General features: G+C 44.3%; 1 protein-coding gene across 1 annotated transcript in view; it reads left to right on the forward strand.

Annotated features, from left to right (window-relative positions):
- SLC4A5 (solute carrier family 4 member 5) overlaps window positions 1-17,967 on the forward strand; it is a 106,852-nt gene that overhangs the window by 41,298 nt on the left and 47,587 nt on the right. Inside the window, exons 7-8 of the mRNA XM_077805628.1 lie at window positions 2,797-2,852; window positions 14,284-14,441. Of these exons, the coding sequence (XP_077661754.1) occupies window positions 2,797-2,852; window positions 14,284-14,441 (214 nt within the window). The remainder of the gene's footprint in view (window positions 1-2,796; window positions 2,853-14,283; window positions 14,442-17,967) is intronic.

A 17,967-nucleotide genomic window follows, 5' to 3' on the forward strand; every position in this document is an offset into this window, starting at 1 on the left:
TGGAACCATTTTGATGGGAGAGACTGAGGCAGCCCCACACCAGAATATCCCATAGCTCAATGGTTAGGACACTCCCCTGAGAGGTGACCGCTCCCACTTCAAGTGGAGGGGGGACTTGAACCAGAGGTCTGCCACATCCCAAGTGAGCGGCCTCACCACGGGGCTAAGACACAAGGGGAGAGGCTCTCCTCCCCTGTTTTGTGTGAGCTCGGTAGGTGTATTCAGGGCTCGTCTCCCAGGTGGGGGCCCACAGGTGATTTAGGCGGAGGAACACATCTTCCACTGGTTCGTTCATCGCGCTGAGGCTCAGGTGTCTGGATGCCTAGTGTGAGGCTGCAGACCTCAGATACACAGGCACCTAGGGAACTTTTCCCGCAAACATTTAGCTACCTACCGGGCAGCTGAACAGGGCTTTTGTGAATCCCAGGGGCAGGGGGATGATTGTGAGATTAAGGTGCCTAAAGTGGCCATTCGGTGCCTAAATTCTTGTGTGAATCTCACCCCAAGTGTTTGTCATGGCTGGGGTGTTGGCTGACACACTGGGGGTGGAATCAGGGACCTCCAAATACAACAGCATGAGCTGCTACAGGATCCCTTTCTGGTGGCTGTATCAGCTCCTATCCTCTGTGGATCACTGTAGCGGGGGACTTGATACTCACATTCACCAGTGGGTTATGCTTAGTCGGGGAAAGCGTTGTTGAGAGGGGTGAGAAATGAGTAAAAACAGAGTAAGGACCTTAGGATTTGGCCATTGATTGCCCCACAACCCTCTGGCAGATGAATACTCCTGTTATGGATGATGGTGGAGTGACACATGAGATATAAAGCTTTGAAGAGAATCGCAAGACGATAGAACAAGAAAACAATCAAAATGCATAGAATAACGGTCATAATTTTTTTAAACTGCTTCAGCCCTGGTCTACACTTAAAATTTAGATCGACCTAGCTGTGTCATGCTCGAGTGTGAAAAATTCACACCGCATAGCTAGGTTGACCTAACCCCTGATTCTTCCATCAACCTAGCTACCACCACTTGAGGAGGTGGATTAACTACATGGATGGTAAAAACGCTTCTGTTGATGTAGGAAGCATCCTCGCTACAGCAGTACTGCAGTAGACATGCCCTCTTGCTCCCATTAGCAATCCCACCATCTTAAAAATGGCAGCTTCAATGAATTGGAGAATTTCATCTGGAAGCTAGCGACCAGCTCTAGAACTTGCTTGGCTCTGAGCTGGTTCTTCTAGTCTGTCTAAGCTGTTCTGTTCAAGCAGTAGGATTTGATTAATGATTATTTTTTTTTAATCATTTGGTTCCAAGATCATAATAGGAACTAATTAAAGGGAGCCTGTCAACTTTAAGCTCACACTTGTTGTTACTGTAGCTTCTATGTGCTTCATCTGAGATCAGGGCAGCATTGTGCTAGGTGCTGTGTATATATACATAGTAAAAGACAGTCCCTGCCCCAAAGAGCTTACAGTCTGAATGCATGAGACAGACAAATAGTGGAAGAGAAGAATTATTATTGTCCAGATGGGGAATCAAGGCACAAGGACGCTAAGGGCCAGATTTAAAAAGAGTGTTAGCTCCCTATCTCCCTTTTAAAGTTCTGTTCCTAAATTGGTGGGCCATGGTCATGCAAGAACTCTGTAGGAAAACTGGGGATTGAACCTAGACCTCCTGAGTCCCTATGCACCAGGCCAGCTGTCTGAAAATGTTCTACAGGCTGTTTTTACAAGTCACATTTAAAATTACTGTAACTAAAAGAAATTAGGGAAGGCAGATCGTTTTTGGGGGTTTTTTCAGATGGCTTTCATTGAATATTTGGCAGCACTGTGTTTCAGTTTGAGTCAATTTCATTCTTCACCCTGTATTTTCTGGCAGTTGGCTTCCCCTTTTGGGTTCTGAAGAGAAATATATTTTGAAAAATAGGAAATTATAAAACCACAAAATTGAGGAGGAGAGACTTGGGGTGGGTTGTTGCTTAAAATCGAAACAATGTCATAAATGAGTTTACATTTATATAGCCCTTAAAAAAGAAGGGGGGGGAAGCTTTGAGTAACAGAATTAATCCCTTTGCCTCCTCTTTATTGCCAGGCATTCGTGGCATATATCATCTTGATTTTTGCTGCATGTTTCCTGGAATTTGATAGCTTGGTTATACTTTGAGAGATGAGTGGCTTGTCACCCCCCAAAGGGGACTGTGTGCAAAGCTTTCGTTAACCATCCACTGATTTTACATATATGAATTCTTCTGGAACTGCAGCTTCGCACAGACCTTGAGAAAACCCTGATGGGAAAAGACGGAAGCTGGGGCAATGTGTCACAGGAAGAGGGGAAAGGGACCCCAAAAATGGAGCAAAATTCTGCCCCCCAGATCCATCCGTGCCATACCCATTAACTCAGCGGGAGTTGTAAATGCAAATGTGAGGGCCAAATTTGGCCCATGCAGTGTAAGAGATAAGTGTCAACATGTGGCCAGAATCTGATCCTAGTTACACTGGTATAAATCCAGTGAACTCCACCCGGGTAACTCTGTTCTGATCACATTTATGCCATATTAAATCTGGAGTTAGTCCAGGTGAGCCACACCAGATTTATCTTGTTGTAAATGGGACCAGACTCTGGCCTACTATAGAAATGAACCACACTAGAGGCAACTCATGACCCCATTCTCCTTTTCAGCAGCTTGTCAGCCACGCAGGTGAAGGGCGCAATATGGGCCTGTGAATCTGTACATTGAAGGTTTGTGGCCTCTAAACGTTTCTCACCATGTCTTTCCCGTGTGCTTTCTTTAGGCCATGCGCAAAGCAGAAGCATGAATGACATAACAGATACTCCAAGCACAGATCAGGTAGTAAGTTCTAAAAGTCTTTTGTGGACCAAGGGTTTCTGTGTATCGTAATGACCGACGGCCTCTCATTACAAGAGGGGAGGAAAAACATATATCCGCTGTTATACTCTCATCCATAAACCGTAAATATGAGCAGCCTCAAAGCTGATTGTGTTCACGCAGGACAGGTGCAAATATACGTATCTCCTATGTTTAGCAGCATTCTGTGTCTAATTTTAATCCACACTCTGCATCTGTGATGCCCTGTCCCCAGCCAATCAGGACCAAATTGTTACATACATTCCAATTTATCTACCTCTTGGTAAGACTCACGGAGCTGACCTAGTCCAGTATTCTATTCCCAGCTAATACAAGATGCTTCAGAGGAAGCAGCAAAAAAATCTTTGTGGTGGATGTTTACGGCGTAACCTGTCTCTAGAAGAGAGCCAAGTGAGCCAAGCAGACACCCAATGAAAGTGAAAGGCAGCAAATTTAGAAGTGTTTAAAAGGAAATTCTTCTCTACACAACTTAGAATTACCCTGTGGAACTCATTGCCACAATACATAATTGAGGCCAACAGCTTGGTAGAATTCTGAAGAAGATTAGACATTTATATGGATAATGAGAACTTCATGGTTACAGTAGATAGGATTTTTTTTTAAAAGAGTGATCTGAATCTTGCCAAGGAATTGTCTCAGGAATACCCAGCAACAATGAGTTCCGCAGGTTAATTTATATACTGAATACACATTCCTGTGTTGTCACACTCATGTCATAGGTATGGTGCATGGTTTGGGGGTAACTTGAGTTTCCATACTACATGTTGCTTCCTTTGGAGTAATTTATTATTATTATTAATTTGTATTCATAGCACCTAAAAACTCTGATCGGGACCCCATTGTGCTAAGCATGGTACAAACAAATAATAAAAAGGATGGTCACCACCTTGAAGAGCATAGAATTTAAGTATACAACAGGCAGATACAATAAACAGATAGGGGATGAAGGGAAGACAAGGAGCCGGTGTGATAAGCATCGATCACACCAGCTACAGAGCCATTTTAAAATGTTTAAACATTGTTTAAAAATCAAAAACACTTCCCTGCTCTGTGCTTCAGTTTTAATATCACTGACCTGTCTCCCTGGCGCTTAGTTAATATTTGTTGAAGCCCTTTGAGACCCTCAGATGAAACTTGGACTGCAGTGTGTGCCAGGGTGAGGACAATGTGTCCTTCTGATTGATCCTCTGGGAATAGACAGGAGTTGTATCCATGACATGGATTGTACTGAGGGTTGATGTGTCAAAGGGCTTCTCTGTGTTCATCAATAACAACACGAGACTCTCATGGGCCTCTTACGTTGGAATGGAAATGCACAGACTTCTAATTAATGCATTTAGTACATGTATTGGACTCTGGTAACTCAGCTGACATCAGCCCTGGAAATCATACCAGTGCCAGATTCAGGGCAGCAAGGAAAAGCAGGTTGGGGTATGAAAACACAGCAGAAAATACTTCTGCAGAGAGGATTCTAGAGTCTTGGGACGAGGAGAAAAGCTCTTGAAAGCTTTGGGAGGAAGATAGCAAGGAATATCTCAATAAAAGAGGCAGCAGGGTGTGGGTGGGAAGGATAGGTAGGGTTGTAAAGAGGTGGGGTGGTTTGTGGAATATAATAGAGATGAAGACAAGGTGGAATATTTAGGAATATTGCTAGTCTAGAGATGAAAAAGCAGGAGATCATGAGGAAATAAGAACTGAGACGGTCATGCACAAAGAGCAACCCGTCAGCCTGACTTGTATTTGGATGAAGTGAAAGCAACAAGAAAGAACAAAAATAATGTCTCCAGGTGAGAGCACAGTGTGTATGCCTCTTCTGTAATGTTCTGCATCAGTATAACCGTGCTGCTTCCATGTGGTATGGAGTGCTGTCAGGCTAGCTCTCCTTTTCACCACTGCTATGTTTAAATGCAGGTGAAATCCCCATTAATGTGGTGTGCAAAGCATAAAAACGACTCTAACGCAAAGGCAATCTAACGAAACATGGATACTGCTCTCAGCTTCTCTCTGTGTCCAGGTCTGGCTGGTATGTTCCAGTTTTGTTAAATAGAAATCTGTGCTGCTTCACCTAGTCAATGACCACCAAAGTGCCTCATGTGAGACTACCATGGGCTTTTTTTTCCCCTGCCCTTCCATCCATCACATTGAAATCCGTTATCTTACTAAAGCTCAATTTGATCCTGGACATGACCTCAAAGCATCATCTTCCACCTCCATCATCTCCCACCATCAGGAAGGGACACTCTGTTCCTACCTCAGATTTGTCTGTGCCCCTTCACAATTTCATTAACCCTGCACAGATCTGGGATTAAGCTCAAATAAGTCACAGGGACACTAGCGAAGGCTGAGACTCTGTTTCAGAGAGGGAGTGTATTGAGTGGTTAGAGCAAAATATTGGCAGTCAGGACTCTTGGCTTCTATTCTCAATTGTAGAAAGAATACTTTGTCGGTTAAAGTAGGTCACTAGGAGTCAGAACTGCTGTCCTCTTTTCCCTGTTATGGGAGAGATTGTCTAGTGGTTAGAGCAGAGCTCTAGGAATCAGGAATACTGGCTTCTATCCCTAGCTATGCAAAGGAGTGTTACGTAGAAGTGAAAATAGGCACTGACCATTGGGACTCCTGGGTTCTTTTCCTGACTTTGCCACTGATTCAGTGTTTAGCTTTTGACACATCACTTAATCCCTGGGTGCACAGTTCAGCCATCTGTCAAGTGGGTAAAATATTCCACGGGGTTGTTGTAAGATTTAATATTTGAGAACATGTTTAAAATCCTCAGATAAAAGTTCTTGTATTAGTGGAACGTATTCCTACCTGTGGAATATGGCTACTCACCTGTCATTTAATCCTTTGCTTCACATCATCCTGAACTGCCATTTCTAGAAGTAAGTCTATTAGATAGATATTGATCTTCTGAACATCAAAAATGCTAATGACCCCTTTTCTTTTTAATGGAGCAAATGGTACTGCTGGAACAAAAAGCTACATACAAATATAGGTTTCAGAGTAGCAGCCGTGTTAGTCTGTATTCTCAAAAAGAACAGGAGGACTTGTGGCACCTTAGAAACTAACCAATTTATTTGAGCATAAGCTTTCGTGAGCTACAGCTCACTTCATCGGATGCATAAAGTGGAAAATACAGTGAGGAGATTTATATACACACAGACCATGGAAAAAATACACATTGTAAGGAGAGTGATCACTTCAGATGAGCTATTACCAGCAGGAGAGTGGGGTGGGGGGAGAGAAAACCTTTTGAAGTGATAATCAAGGTGGGCCATTTCCAGGAGTTAAGAAGAATGTCTGAGGAATGGGGCGGGGGGGGGGGAATAAACAAGGGGAAATAGTTTTACTTAGTATACAAATATAGGCACAGTAGTTTTAACCATGTCGGGCCGTGAATGCTAACTTCTTGGAGATTAGAATCCCTTATCTGAAACACTGGTCTAGGCACCTCCAGAAATGACCGCTCAGGATGACGTGAGACAAAAGGCAAAATGGCAAGTGAGGAGCAGGTAAGAATGCCACTTTTCACTCCTACCGCAATTCTAAACTGAGGATTTCAAACACACTACACACACCACTGTAGAATCTCAGCCCTTCAGCAAGATGTTTGCCAGCTGGTCCCAACAATTAATTTAGTAGCCATGCTCTTCATGTGTGAAACAGTATACGTTTTTTTTCCAAAATGTTACAATAATCTGTTTGTGGAATTTTTTGAGTTACAAGATGTATTTTAAAGAAAGTAAGTTTGGAGGAGAGGAGTGTTTCGAGTTGGTTTGTTCACACGGTCATGATATGCTCTGACTTCATAGCAGCATTTATTATTCAGTGGAAATTCTCTCTTTGCTCTGACATCGAAGCCTGTGCTGTTGTCACAGCTGCTATTGTTCTGTCACGTAAAGGAGCTCTGGAATTTTTCATTTCCTTGGACAATGTGTTTAAGCACCTATATAATCAGAGTTCAAATGGTTGTAGATTATTACTGGATTTTCCTCCTTCCCTGGTTTTTGAAAGATTGAATCCTGAGCTATTTAATCAGTCCAAATTCCCACTGGCTGAATGACCAGGATTCTAGTCCTACCTCCTCCGTGTGAGCACATACGTATACAAGTGTATACTTTTGGTACAGCATAGTCATTGTTAATGGAAGCACGTGATTTGATACAAAGTAGTGACTTGAACTCTTGTATAGATAGGACGACTGGGACATGCTTCACCTGACATTGGGAGTGTGTGACACACCATGCCTGCTTGTTCAGGCTGGATCCAATGAGAAGATAAAAGCTTACTACTGCTACCAGCTGAAGGATTGAATATGAACTGCAGGATTTGGCTCACAATATGTAATTTTAATGTATTCTGATTCCATACTATCACTTTAAAACTTTGGCTTTTGATACTGAGGAGTGGGGAGGAGCCAGTACTTAAATACTTGTGATGCGCAGATATTTGCTCTTGACAAAGATGATGACCCACTGAAGCATGCTGGGAAGCTGTTCATGAAGTTGGCATTGTTCATTTTAAATCCATTCTAGGTTTATTTCCATTCCTGGCATAGGATAAGAGAGCATGCAGTTGACTTTAATCTGATGTTCATTTTGGGGCTTGGAGCTAAACAATTGCTGTTAGGAAGAGCTGCACCTTGAGAAAGTATAGTTTGAACGTTTTGTCATATGGGTGCCCTTCCAGGTATATTTTATTTGATTGTCCTCTCAGACTTCTAGTTCTCCTCTTAAAATTCCCTTCTGCATGTAAGGTGTATTCCATTGTATTACACTGACTTCCTGTTCTGCCATAATTGCCAGAGAACTGGCAAGACTCAACATTGACTTTGCGGCTCTTAGTGAGACCCGCCAGGCCGATGAGGGCCAATTAAAAGAGGATGGAGGTGGCTACACCTTCTTTTGGAAAGCAAAGGCACCTGAAGAGAGACACATTCAGGGGATTGGCTTTGCCATCAAAAATAAGATCGCCAGTCAGCTTTTGGAGCTTCCCGTGGGGATCAATGAGCGTCTCATGACTCTTTGGCTCAAGCTTAGCAACAACCAATATGCCACGGTCATCAGCACATACGCCCCAACACTCGATAATGAGGAAGACAATAAGGAGCAGTTTTATAGCACACTTAATGCAGTCCTCACAGCCACTTCTAAGGCAGAACAAACTCATCCTCCTGGGAGATTTCAATGCCAGAGTCGGATGGGATTCCCAAAGGAGAGGTACAATAGGCAAAGAAGGGGTGGGAAATGTAAACTCCAATGGTATTCTCCTCAAGAGCAAATGTGTGGAGCATGACCTGCTCATCACAAATACCATCTTTAGGCAGAGTAACAAATTTAAGACCACCTGGAAACATCCTCAGACCAAACACTGGCACCTCCTTGATGATGTTATAGTCAGAGCCCAAGACTTTTCCGACTTCCATATAACACGAGCTATGAGAGATACTGATCACTGTTGGACAGACCATTGATTAGTAAGAGCAGTCATGTACCTGCAGCTTACTTCACCACACCGCAAACACCCAAAGACTAAGCGAAAGTGATACAACGTCAAAGCACTTCAGGATCAAGCCAGCTGCAAGACGTCCCAGCAACATCTGTCGGAGAAACTCTCTAACCTTCCTGACAGCAACATTGACGTTCAAGAGCACTGGAATCAATTTAAAAACACCATTCACAATGCATGTGCTGAAACCATAGGGTATTCCACTCATTAGCACCAAGATTGATTTGACGAAAATTGAGGAAATCCTAGTATTAATTCAACAGAATAGAAATGCATTTTGTAACTGGCAAAATGATTCCTCTAACCAATGAAAACATGAGGCTGATCACCTGCTAAAAGCCAAAATCCAAAGGAGTCTATGTGACATCAAAAACAAGTGGTGGCAAGTGAAGGCCTCTGAGATCCAGGGTTTCGTAGACCAGGATGACCTGTCGGGGCACCACACAGAGAACCAAGGAGAACAAACCATCATTCTACTGGTGAATTTACAGTGAACACTGTAAAATAGAAGAGTACTATCATCATTTTCCAGCCAGGGAAACTGAGTCACACAGAGGTATTAAGTGACATGTCCAAGCTCTCACAAATTGGTGTGCGTGCTGGTATTATTGAACCCTGATCTCCTGACTCCCTCTCCTGTGCTTTAGCTATTGGACCATGATTCCTCTCCTAAAGTTATTTAATGGAGGTACATTGTAGAGTCACAGTTTGCCATATTGAGCCATATCCTGAGCTCCCTACTCAGTTTTCATACCTCCAGCAAAACTTCCATTTACTTTAAGCAAGCTTTTTAACTAACAGTTTCAGGAGTTGACCTATTACAATAAAAAGAGAAGACCCGATTTTAATTTAGTCCTGTCCGTCATACACTGTTGTAACTCCATTGACTTCAGTGGAATGACTGCTCAGTGACGCCACATCTGAATCAGCCCTAGAGGGTTTACACAACTTCTCTTAATGGAGACACACATCTGATTAGCAAACAAAACAGGGATGGTCTAGATAATACTTAGTCTTGCCATGAGTGCAGGGACTGAACTAGATGACCTCTCGAGATCCCTTCCAGTCCTAGGATTCAATGAAAAAACTGCATTCATTAACAGTTAAGGTTGCAGCAGGACACAATCCATCCACGCAAAACCTTGAAAGCATGGAAATAAGAAGTTAAGGGGAAAGACTCATGCATTCCCTTCCACCTTTATATTGCCTGGAATGGTGTTAGAAATGAATGTCTTGGGCAGTCTTGGGCATCTTCAGCAAATACCAAAAAGCAGCGTATATGCTGGCTTCATTAAGCTTGCACTCTAATGCAAAACCTTACCAGTGACATCTTATTCTTTTCTATCCAGCACGTGTGATGCTATTTAACGTTTTTATCAATGGCCTGGAAGAAAACACAAAGTTGTCACTGATAAAGTTTTCAGATGACCCAAGAATTGGGGGCATGGTAAATAATGAAAAGGACAGGTCACTGTTGCAGAGCAGTCTGGCTCGCTTGGTAAACTGGGCACAAGCAAACAGTATGTTTTTAATACAGCTAAATGTAAATATATGCATGGAGGAACCCAGAATGCAGGATGGGGGACGCTATGCTGGGAAGCAGTGACTCTGGAAAAGATATGGGGGTCATGGTGGATAATCAGCCAAACATGAGCTCCCCAGTGTGATACAGTGACCAAAAGAGCTAATAGGATCCTGGGGTGCATAAACAGGGGAATCTCGAGTAGGAGCAGCAAAGTTATTTTCCCTCTATTTATGGCACTGATGCAACCACCACTGGAATATTGTGTCCAGTTCTGGTGCCCACAATTCAAGAATGCTGATAAATTGGAGAGGGGTCAGAAAAGAGCCACAAGAATGATTAAAGGATTAGAAAACTTGCGTTATAATGGTAGACTCAAAAAGCTCAATCTATTTAGTTTAGCAAAGAGAAGGTTAAGGGATAACTTGATTACTGTCTATATATATCTTCATGGAAAACAAATATTTAACAATGGGCTGTTCACTCTAGCAGAGAGAGGTCTAACATGATCCAATGGCTGGAAGTGGACGCTAGACAAATTCAGATCAGAAATAAGGCGTACATTTTTAACAGTGAGAGTAATTAACCACTGGAACAATCTACCAGGGGTTGTGGTGGATTCTCCTTGAATGACCATTTTTCAATCAAGATGGATGTTTTTCTAAAAGCTCTGCTCTAGGAGTCATTGTGGGGCAGGTTTCTGGCCTGTTATACAGGAGGTCAGACTAGATGATCATCGTGGTACTTCCTGGCCTTGGAATCTGTAAATCTGACACTCACATTTCCCAACATTTGGGAAGTCATTCTGCCGTAACACTGCTGAGGTCCTGTGGTTACCAGTTTGCAAGAAATGCAACTTCCCTATTCCACATATCTGCTTCCTATGCATACAAGCCACCTCTGCTAGCTCTGCTGACACACACAAGATTGTGTGGAGTTATTACAGCCAGAGGGGGGAAAGCTGGATTCTTTTCTGCTTTGTGCATTATCCACTGAATTTTTTTCAGCCACTTTCTGATGGGCAGAATCTCTGTTACTAGCGTTGATGGGGGGAAAAGAACAACCTAGATGGATTTGCAGAATCCTGGTGACACTAGACAAACTATCCTTTGGCTCGTATCCTGACCAAATTTGAACTGGCTGCTAGCGGGAGAGGATCAGTGTAGAACCCCACAGTGCTATTTTTACAGCTCTGTCCTGCCCCTATTTAAGTCAATAGGAATTCGTCAGTGGCGTGTTGCTACTTGGAGTGTAGGGATGGTTAAAAATCCACTTGTTCCTGCATTGGAGTAGGAGCTAGGCTGCTTTCAATCCTACCCATGCATCACTTTGCTTTTTTTTTTTTTTTTTTTTTCCTCACATCAAATTAAAGCACAGACCTATAAGCCAGGAGATCTGGGTTTTCTTCCCATCTCTGCCTCACGTTTTCCCTGCGTGAATCTCTTCACTTCTCCGTGCCGTGGTTTTCCCATCTGTACGCAGGCGGTGCACATACTTACCTTTCAGGGTCAGGGTGAAGATCAATGAGTTAATGCTTTGGGCCCTGGAGAAATGCCAGGTACTGTTGTTGTTTACTGGCTATACTCCTGTTGGTGCAGGAGCAACGGGCTTGAGGCGGGGAAGGTGCCTCATCAAAGAAATCCTGCTCTTTTATTTGCCCTGCACAGTGTGGAACCTCAGATGCAAAACTCCCTCTTGGAGCCCTGTGTATGCTGCCGTCCAGCAAAGAGGAAGCCAGATCACATTATAGCGTCAGCACTCCACGCTCTTTGTTCCAGGCTACAGCAGGCAAGCTTGGCTTTCAGCGTGTGCAATCGGATGGATGCAATCAGAACTACTCATAGCCCTGGAGTTCCCAAACTTTTTCGTATGGCGGCCCTCCCAACTGCATTTTGTCTTTTTTTTTTTTTTTTTAATTTAATTTTATTTATTTTTTTGATGACCCACCATTACATATATGCATCCTCTGCCTTGGCACCGCAGCCCTAATCCCAGCCCGATTGCGACCTGGCATACAGGGTCGCAGCGTCATTCAGGTTTGGCCTGTGACAGGTCAGAACAGCTGGAGCAGGGAGCTAGGCCCCGCCCCGCTGGTCGAGGCAGGCTTGCTCTCCAAAACACATCCCTCCAGGCTTCCCGTCTGCACCGGGCTGGGAGAAGTGTTTGTTTACCAAGGCCGGGTACCAGTCCTAAATTCGTCCAGCCCTGGATGTGGTGACCCATCTGGAATTTTCATATGACCCACTGGTGGGTGACTAGGGTGACCAGATAACAAGTGTAAAAAATCGGGACGGGGGTGGGGGGTAATAGGTGCCTATATAAGAAAAAGCCTCCAAAATCTGGACTGTTCCTGTAAAATCGGGACATCTGGTCACCCTATGGGTGACCCACCCTTTGGAAAACTCTGTCACAGTCCCTTATTGCTGAGTGCTTAAAGAGATTCCCTCTTAGCTGAGCTGGGGAGGGATTTGTGGATCATGGACACATGGATGTGGATCTGTGTTCTATCCCCCGCTGTCACTGTGGCAGAGTGACAACCTGGAAGTCCTGGGTAGCCATGCTTTGTTATGATAGTGTTGTCGACCTTACACTTAAGTTGGAGGAATTAATTCAGGGAAGTCCTCTGGCTTGTGTTATACCAGCGGTCAGATCAGATGATCACAGCAGTCCCTTCTAGCCATGCGATCTATGTGAGATGGAGCTGGAAGAGAGGGTCCCGCAGAGCGGGGTCGCAGCCTTTGTGGTTTAGTCTGATTGAAATAGGTGTAGAGACTCTTCCTGTGGTGAACACTTGCTCAGTAATGCATCCAGAGGGCTTCAGGATTGCAGCCTGGATACCAGAATCACGCCCTTTCCAGGGCACTGAGTGGCATTTAGATAAATTAATGGAAGCAGAGTGTGTAGACTGTTTGGGAAAAAAATTTACCATGGGAAATATTGCTTAAGAGCTCTCCACAGTCAGATTTTACCAGTGGGTGCTCTTAGTTTAGAGCTGCTGTAATTAAAGCAAATTCCCTGATAAGAAAATCCAAACATTACAATCAAACGTCAGTGCGTCAAGGGTTAATGCTAAGATATGAAAACCATTTCATTCCAAAGAATGTTGGTTTTTAATTAGCCTATTAGACCCACTACAAAGGGACTTTTAAAGTTTTTCGTGAAGCTTAGTGGTCGCCCTTAACTCCTGCTTTTGCTTATTCCAAGCTGTATCGGAGGAGTGGTTTTATTATTATTTTATTTTTTTTCCCATTTGGATTTAAAAGATTAGAATGGGGGGAGCTTGCCGCCCGGCTCACATGCCTCTCCTCATGCTGGCATATAGATTATAACAACATCCTGCCTGGGTTCGTATTGAACCCTTTTACAATAATAATGAAAAGGCTGCAGGCCACAAGAGCCCCAAGGATAAATCTGTGAAATGAGGCCACTGCCTACAATTATCTGCACCCTTTCCGAAGAAGAGATCTGGGAGAATGAACTACAAAATGGAAGCTCAAGCTACTTATTACAATGAATCCTCCTTCCTTATTATATGTGGGGAGCCGGTGGAAAGACATGCTCTTTTGTCATACTTGAGTGTGGGTGTTTTGTGGGTCCAATTTGGAGGTGGTGTGTGGTGTTGTGTGTTTATTTAGGTCCTTATTCAGGACAGCACTTCAGCATGTGCTGAACTTGTCTCAATGTGCTCATGTCCGATTTCAAGCGTCTCAGATTTAAGCACTTAAAGTTTAGCACATGCTTATGGGCTGTTCCCATCGAGGATGGATTTCAGTGTTGCCCACTCTGACAATTTTATGATGAGTTTCGTAGTATCTAATGTGTTCCTTGAAGCCCCGGCTCCTGGAGTCATGGGGATACATGAGAATCTCGGCTTTCAGATAGTGTCGGCACCATCGTAGTATGTCACCACTGGACTGCAGTGGGTTTTGGGCACATATGGATCAAAGCTAGCTGGGGCATGCCCACCTGAGCTGCAATCAATCAATCCTGATTGCAGTGGAGACATACCTTGTCATGGTGCTGTATGGGATGTGAAATTTGCCAAGGAGGATTAAGTTACAGAAAACCAAGGCCACTTTATTCCTGATTGAGAAGCATCCACACAAATGTGGGTTTAAAATGCTTTAATTCAGTGCATTGACTTCACACTTTTGATTTGCCTTAACTTAGTAACTCGTACCCAAGTGCAACTATATGCTTAGAGGAAAGGAAAAACTCCAATTTCACGGCAGGAGCTCAGCAGTTTTTAGCATCCTAAATGTCAAGCAGAAATAGGTTGTCATGGTGTTGTTTTATTAAAAAAAAAAATAAGTAAAGTAAAGGAAGATCTGACCCATCATTGAACTCTTTCTTTTCCCCCAACAGCTAAAAAATAAATTCATAAAGAAGATCCCCAAAGACGCGGAAGCCTCCAATGTCTTGGTGGGAGAGGTGGACTTCCTGGATAAGCCATTTGTGGCATTCGTGAGGCTCATACAGTCCACCATGCTGGGCGGGGTGACGGAAGTTCCCGTCCCCACTAGGTGCGCAGCTGTTTAAACAAACAAAATGTGCTTTTGCAAGAACTGAAGAAAGGTATTGGTGGTTCAGAACTGGGGCTTCAGCTGTAAACTCTCATGTAAACCTGATGCAGCATAGCACACCTTGCCTTCCAGATTAGGTGGGACAATATTTTCTTCCCCTGTCTCTGGACAGCTACAGATTCCTAAGAGGTCTAATTAGAGCTGTGTGAATAACGGACTTTTGGATTCGCTAGCTGTTTTGAAAAATCAAGGTTAAAAAAAATCATTGCAGGTCAACCCAAAATGAACCATGTTTAAAAAAAATTTCAGCAAACCAGAAAGTAAAAAGTAAAATTTAAAATAGTTTTGGGTCAAACATGTTTCATTTGACCTGAAACAAAACATTTTATTTTGATTGCTAGTGTTTTTCAAACCATTTCAACATTTGAAATAGAATTGGAGGAAATTTCAAAGCAAACAGTCATTTCAAATGGAGAGAAGACTTTTTAGTATTTTGGTGGGTTTTTTAGAATTTTGGAGGGGGGGTCCCCCAAACAAACAATTCAACAAAACTGACATGAATTTACAAAATGTTTGTGTTGCCAAATCTGCATTTTTCGACACAAAATTTTCAGCCAAAAAACATTGCCCGTCTCTAGCAGTATAGCATGTTACCTTCCATGTTAGCTGGGACAACATTTTCTTCCCTTGTCTCAGGAGGCTACGGATTCCTAAAGTCTAATGCACTGTTCAAATGGCCCATGTAACTTTCACTAATGATAGTGGGGCAGCCAGGTCCTACATGGACTGGAGAGAGAATAGAGCTTTTATTAACCTATATTTTCTTGCAGCGTTGGATGGCTAATTTGGGACTCCTGGGTTCAGTTCCCAGCTCCGCGACTGACTCGGTGTATGAATCCCCTTTCCTGCTCTGTGCCTTAGTTTCTCCATGTGTAGAATGGGTATAATGATACTGACCTTAAGTACTTTGATATTTACAAATGAAAAGGGCACAGTGGATGAAAGGGGGCAGTGCAAAGCGCATGCACCTTGTAAATGCTGCTTACACTCTTTAACTAGTGGTCTGCAGATTTCTGGGTCTGGGGCATAGAATATTCTGCAGGTCCCTTGGTCCACCCCAACTCACCTCCATACATCAGTGCCATGGGGCTGCATCTGGCCCTTCAGACGTTTTAATCCGGCCCTCGACTTCCAGCCGGGGAGCGGGGTCTGGGGCTTGCCCCGCTCCAGCCGGGGAGCGGGGTCCGGGGCTTGCCCTGCTCCATGCATGCCAGGTCTCCGTGTGGCTCCCAGAAGCAGCGGCATGTCCCCCTTCCGCCTCCTACGCATAGGAGCAGTTGGAGGCTCTGCACACTGCCCCCGCAGCTCCCATTGGCTGGCAACTGTGGCCAGTGGGAGCTGCAGGGGTGGCACCTGCGGACAGGGCAGCACGCAGAGCCTCCTGGCTGCGCCTCTGCATAGGAGCTGCAGGAGGACATGCTGCTGCTTCCGGGAGCTGCTTGAGGTAAACGCTGCCCGGAGCCTGCACCCCGACCCACTCCTGTGCCCAAACCCCCTCCCCCACTCCTAATCCCCCTCCCACCCCCTGAACTCATTGGTCCCAACCCGGAGCACCCTCCTTCACCCCCAACTCCCCAGCCGAAGCCCTCACCCCCTCCCACACCGCAACCCCCAATTTTGTGAGCATTTGTGGCCCACCACACAATTTCCATACCGAGATGTGGGCCTCGGGCCAAAAAGTTTGCCCACCCCTGTAATAGGGCGTTTAAATGCCTCTTTTTGGAAAAGTAGGGCTTGGCACTTGGGTTCTGGAGGAACCTGCATAAAACCACATGTTTATATTAGTATATTTGATACAACATTTAGTATTTTATTAGATATTATTCTAAATATTTAAGTACTTTAATCAGTTTCTTTTTTAATTTTAACCCAGGGGCCTGTTTGGTGGAGCCAGAGAAGAAGCATTGCCCACTGGTTGGGCACTAGCTTAGGACTTGAGTGACCTGGATTTCAGTTCCCTGCTCTATCCCCTATTTCCTGTGTGACCTTGGGCACATCACTTGCCTTACCTGGGTTGTAGTTCTCATCTGTAAAGTTGAGATAAAAATACTTTCCTCCCTCTCAGCAGTGTTAGGATAAATCCCATTAAAGGTCATGTTTCAGAGTAGCAGCCGTGTTAGTCTGTATTTGCAAAAAGAAAAGGAGTACTTGTGGCACCTTAGAGACTAACCAATTTATTTGAGCATAAGCTTTCGTGAGCTACAGCTCACTTCATCGGATGCATTAAAGGTCATGAGGCACTCGGAGACGAGAGTAACGGGGGGCCAGATAAGGAACTAAGATAGTAAGAGTAGCACAAGGTCTGGTCTCCTTATGGTATTTTCACCATTCAGGGACTGATATACCATCAGAAGAGCAGATCACATTTTGGGGGGTCCAGAAGTGCCTCCTTGAGACTTGTAAAAAAATATTTCCAAAAGCCCCAAATGAAACGAAGGCCAAGGCAAATATTTAGCCCCATGCACCATCCTTGCCATGAACTGTAGACATCCTTAGGATCTGGCTTGCGTTGCCAGGATTTGCCGGGGCTACGTAGAGCAACAATAGTAGAATGCTTTGGGGCAAGGTATTCAAAAACTCTCCACGGTGGCCTAACTCTGCTCCTGTTAAAGTCAATGGGAGTTTTAACGTCTTTACAAAGTTTGGCCTGCTCTGAGAGCTTTTGAAAAGCTCACCTTTTGGACAGTGATCAGAAACGCTGAGTTTTCCTGTTCGAATAGCTTGCATCTTCAAACTGCCTTGAGTCCACAGGGGCTGGAACTGGGGGTGCTGCAGCACCCGCTGGCTTGACGTGGTTTCCATCCTATCCGGGGTTTACAATTTGGTTCAATGGCTCTCAGCACCCCCACTACACAAATTGTTCCAGCCCTCCTGCTTGAGTCTGCAAAATGGTGCTGGGATTCTCATGAGAACAGGATTCCTGGTACTTACGGGTATTAAAGGTTTCCTACATTTCAGGTCACACATGCCAGTGACCGGCCACTATTTGAAGGGGAGGAGACCCTTGTGTAGCTGTAAACATAACCCTGGTTACATTATCTGTGGGATTGAACCTGGGCCCTCTGGGTCTACAAGCCTCTCTTGCTTGTAATAAAGGGCCAGATCCATTAACTCTAAGTCAGTAGCAGGCTCATTACGTGTTCTGTGCTTTCTAGCCATTAGAAGGGGACATGCTGTGTTAGTGTGGGTTGACACACAAACTAAAGCTCCCATTGAACTTGATGGAGAGACACCTTGGGGTTGCAGTGGGAGCTGGAGTAAGCCGTATCCGAGAGACCCAACTGTTGAAAATCAAAGGGCCTAATCCTGCATTTCTTGAGCAGCTAAACTGCTTACATAGGAGCCCAGGATTGGAAGGGACGTCTTTACTGGGAGAAGTGGTAGATACGCTGGAGGTAGGGATAGGATACAGAGGGAGCTAGACAAATGGGAGGATTGGGCCAAAAGAAATCTGATGAGGTTCAAC

This window comes from Eretmochelys imbricata, chromosome 26 (genome assembly GCF_965152235.1).
Source record: "Eretmochelys imbricata isolate rEreImb1 chromosome 26, rEreImb1.hap1, whole genome shotgun sequence".
NCBI lineage: Eukaryota > Metazoa > Chordata > Testudines > Cheloniidae > Eretmochelys > Eretmochelys imbricata.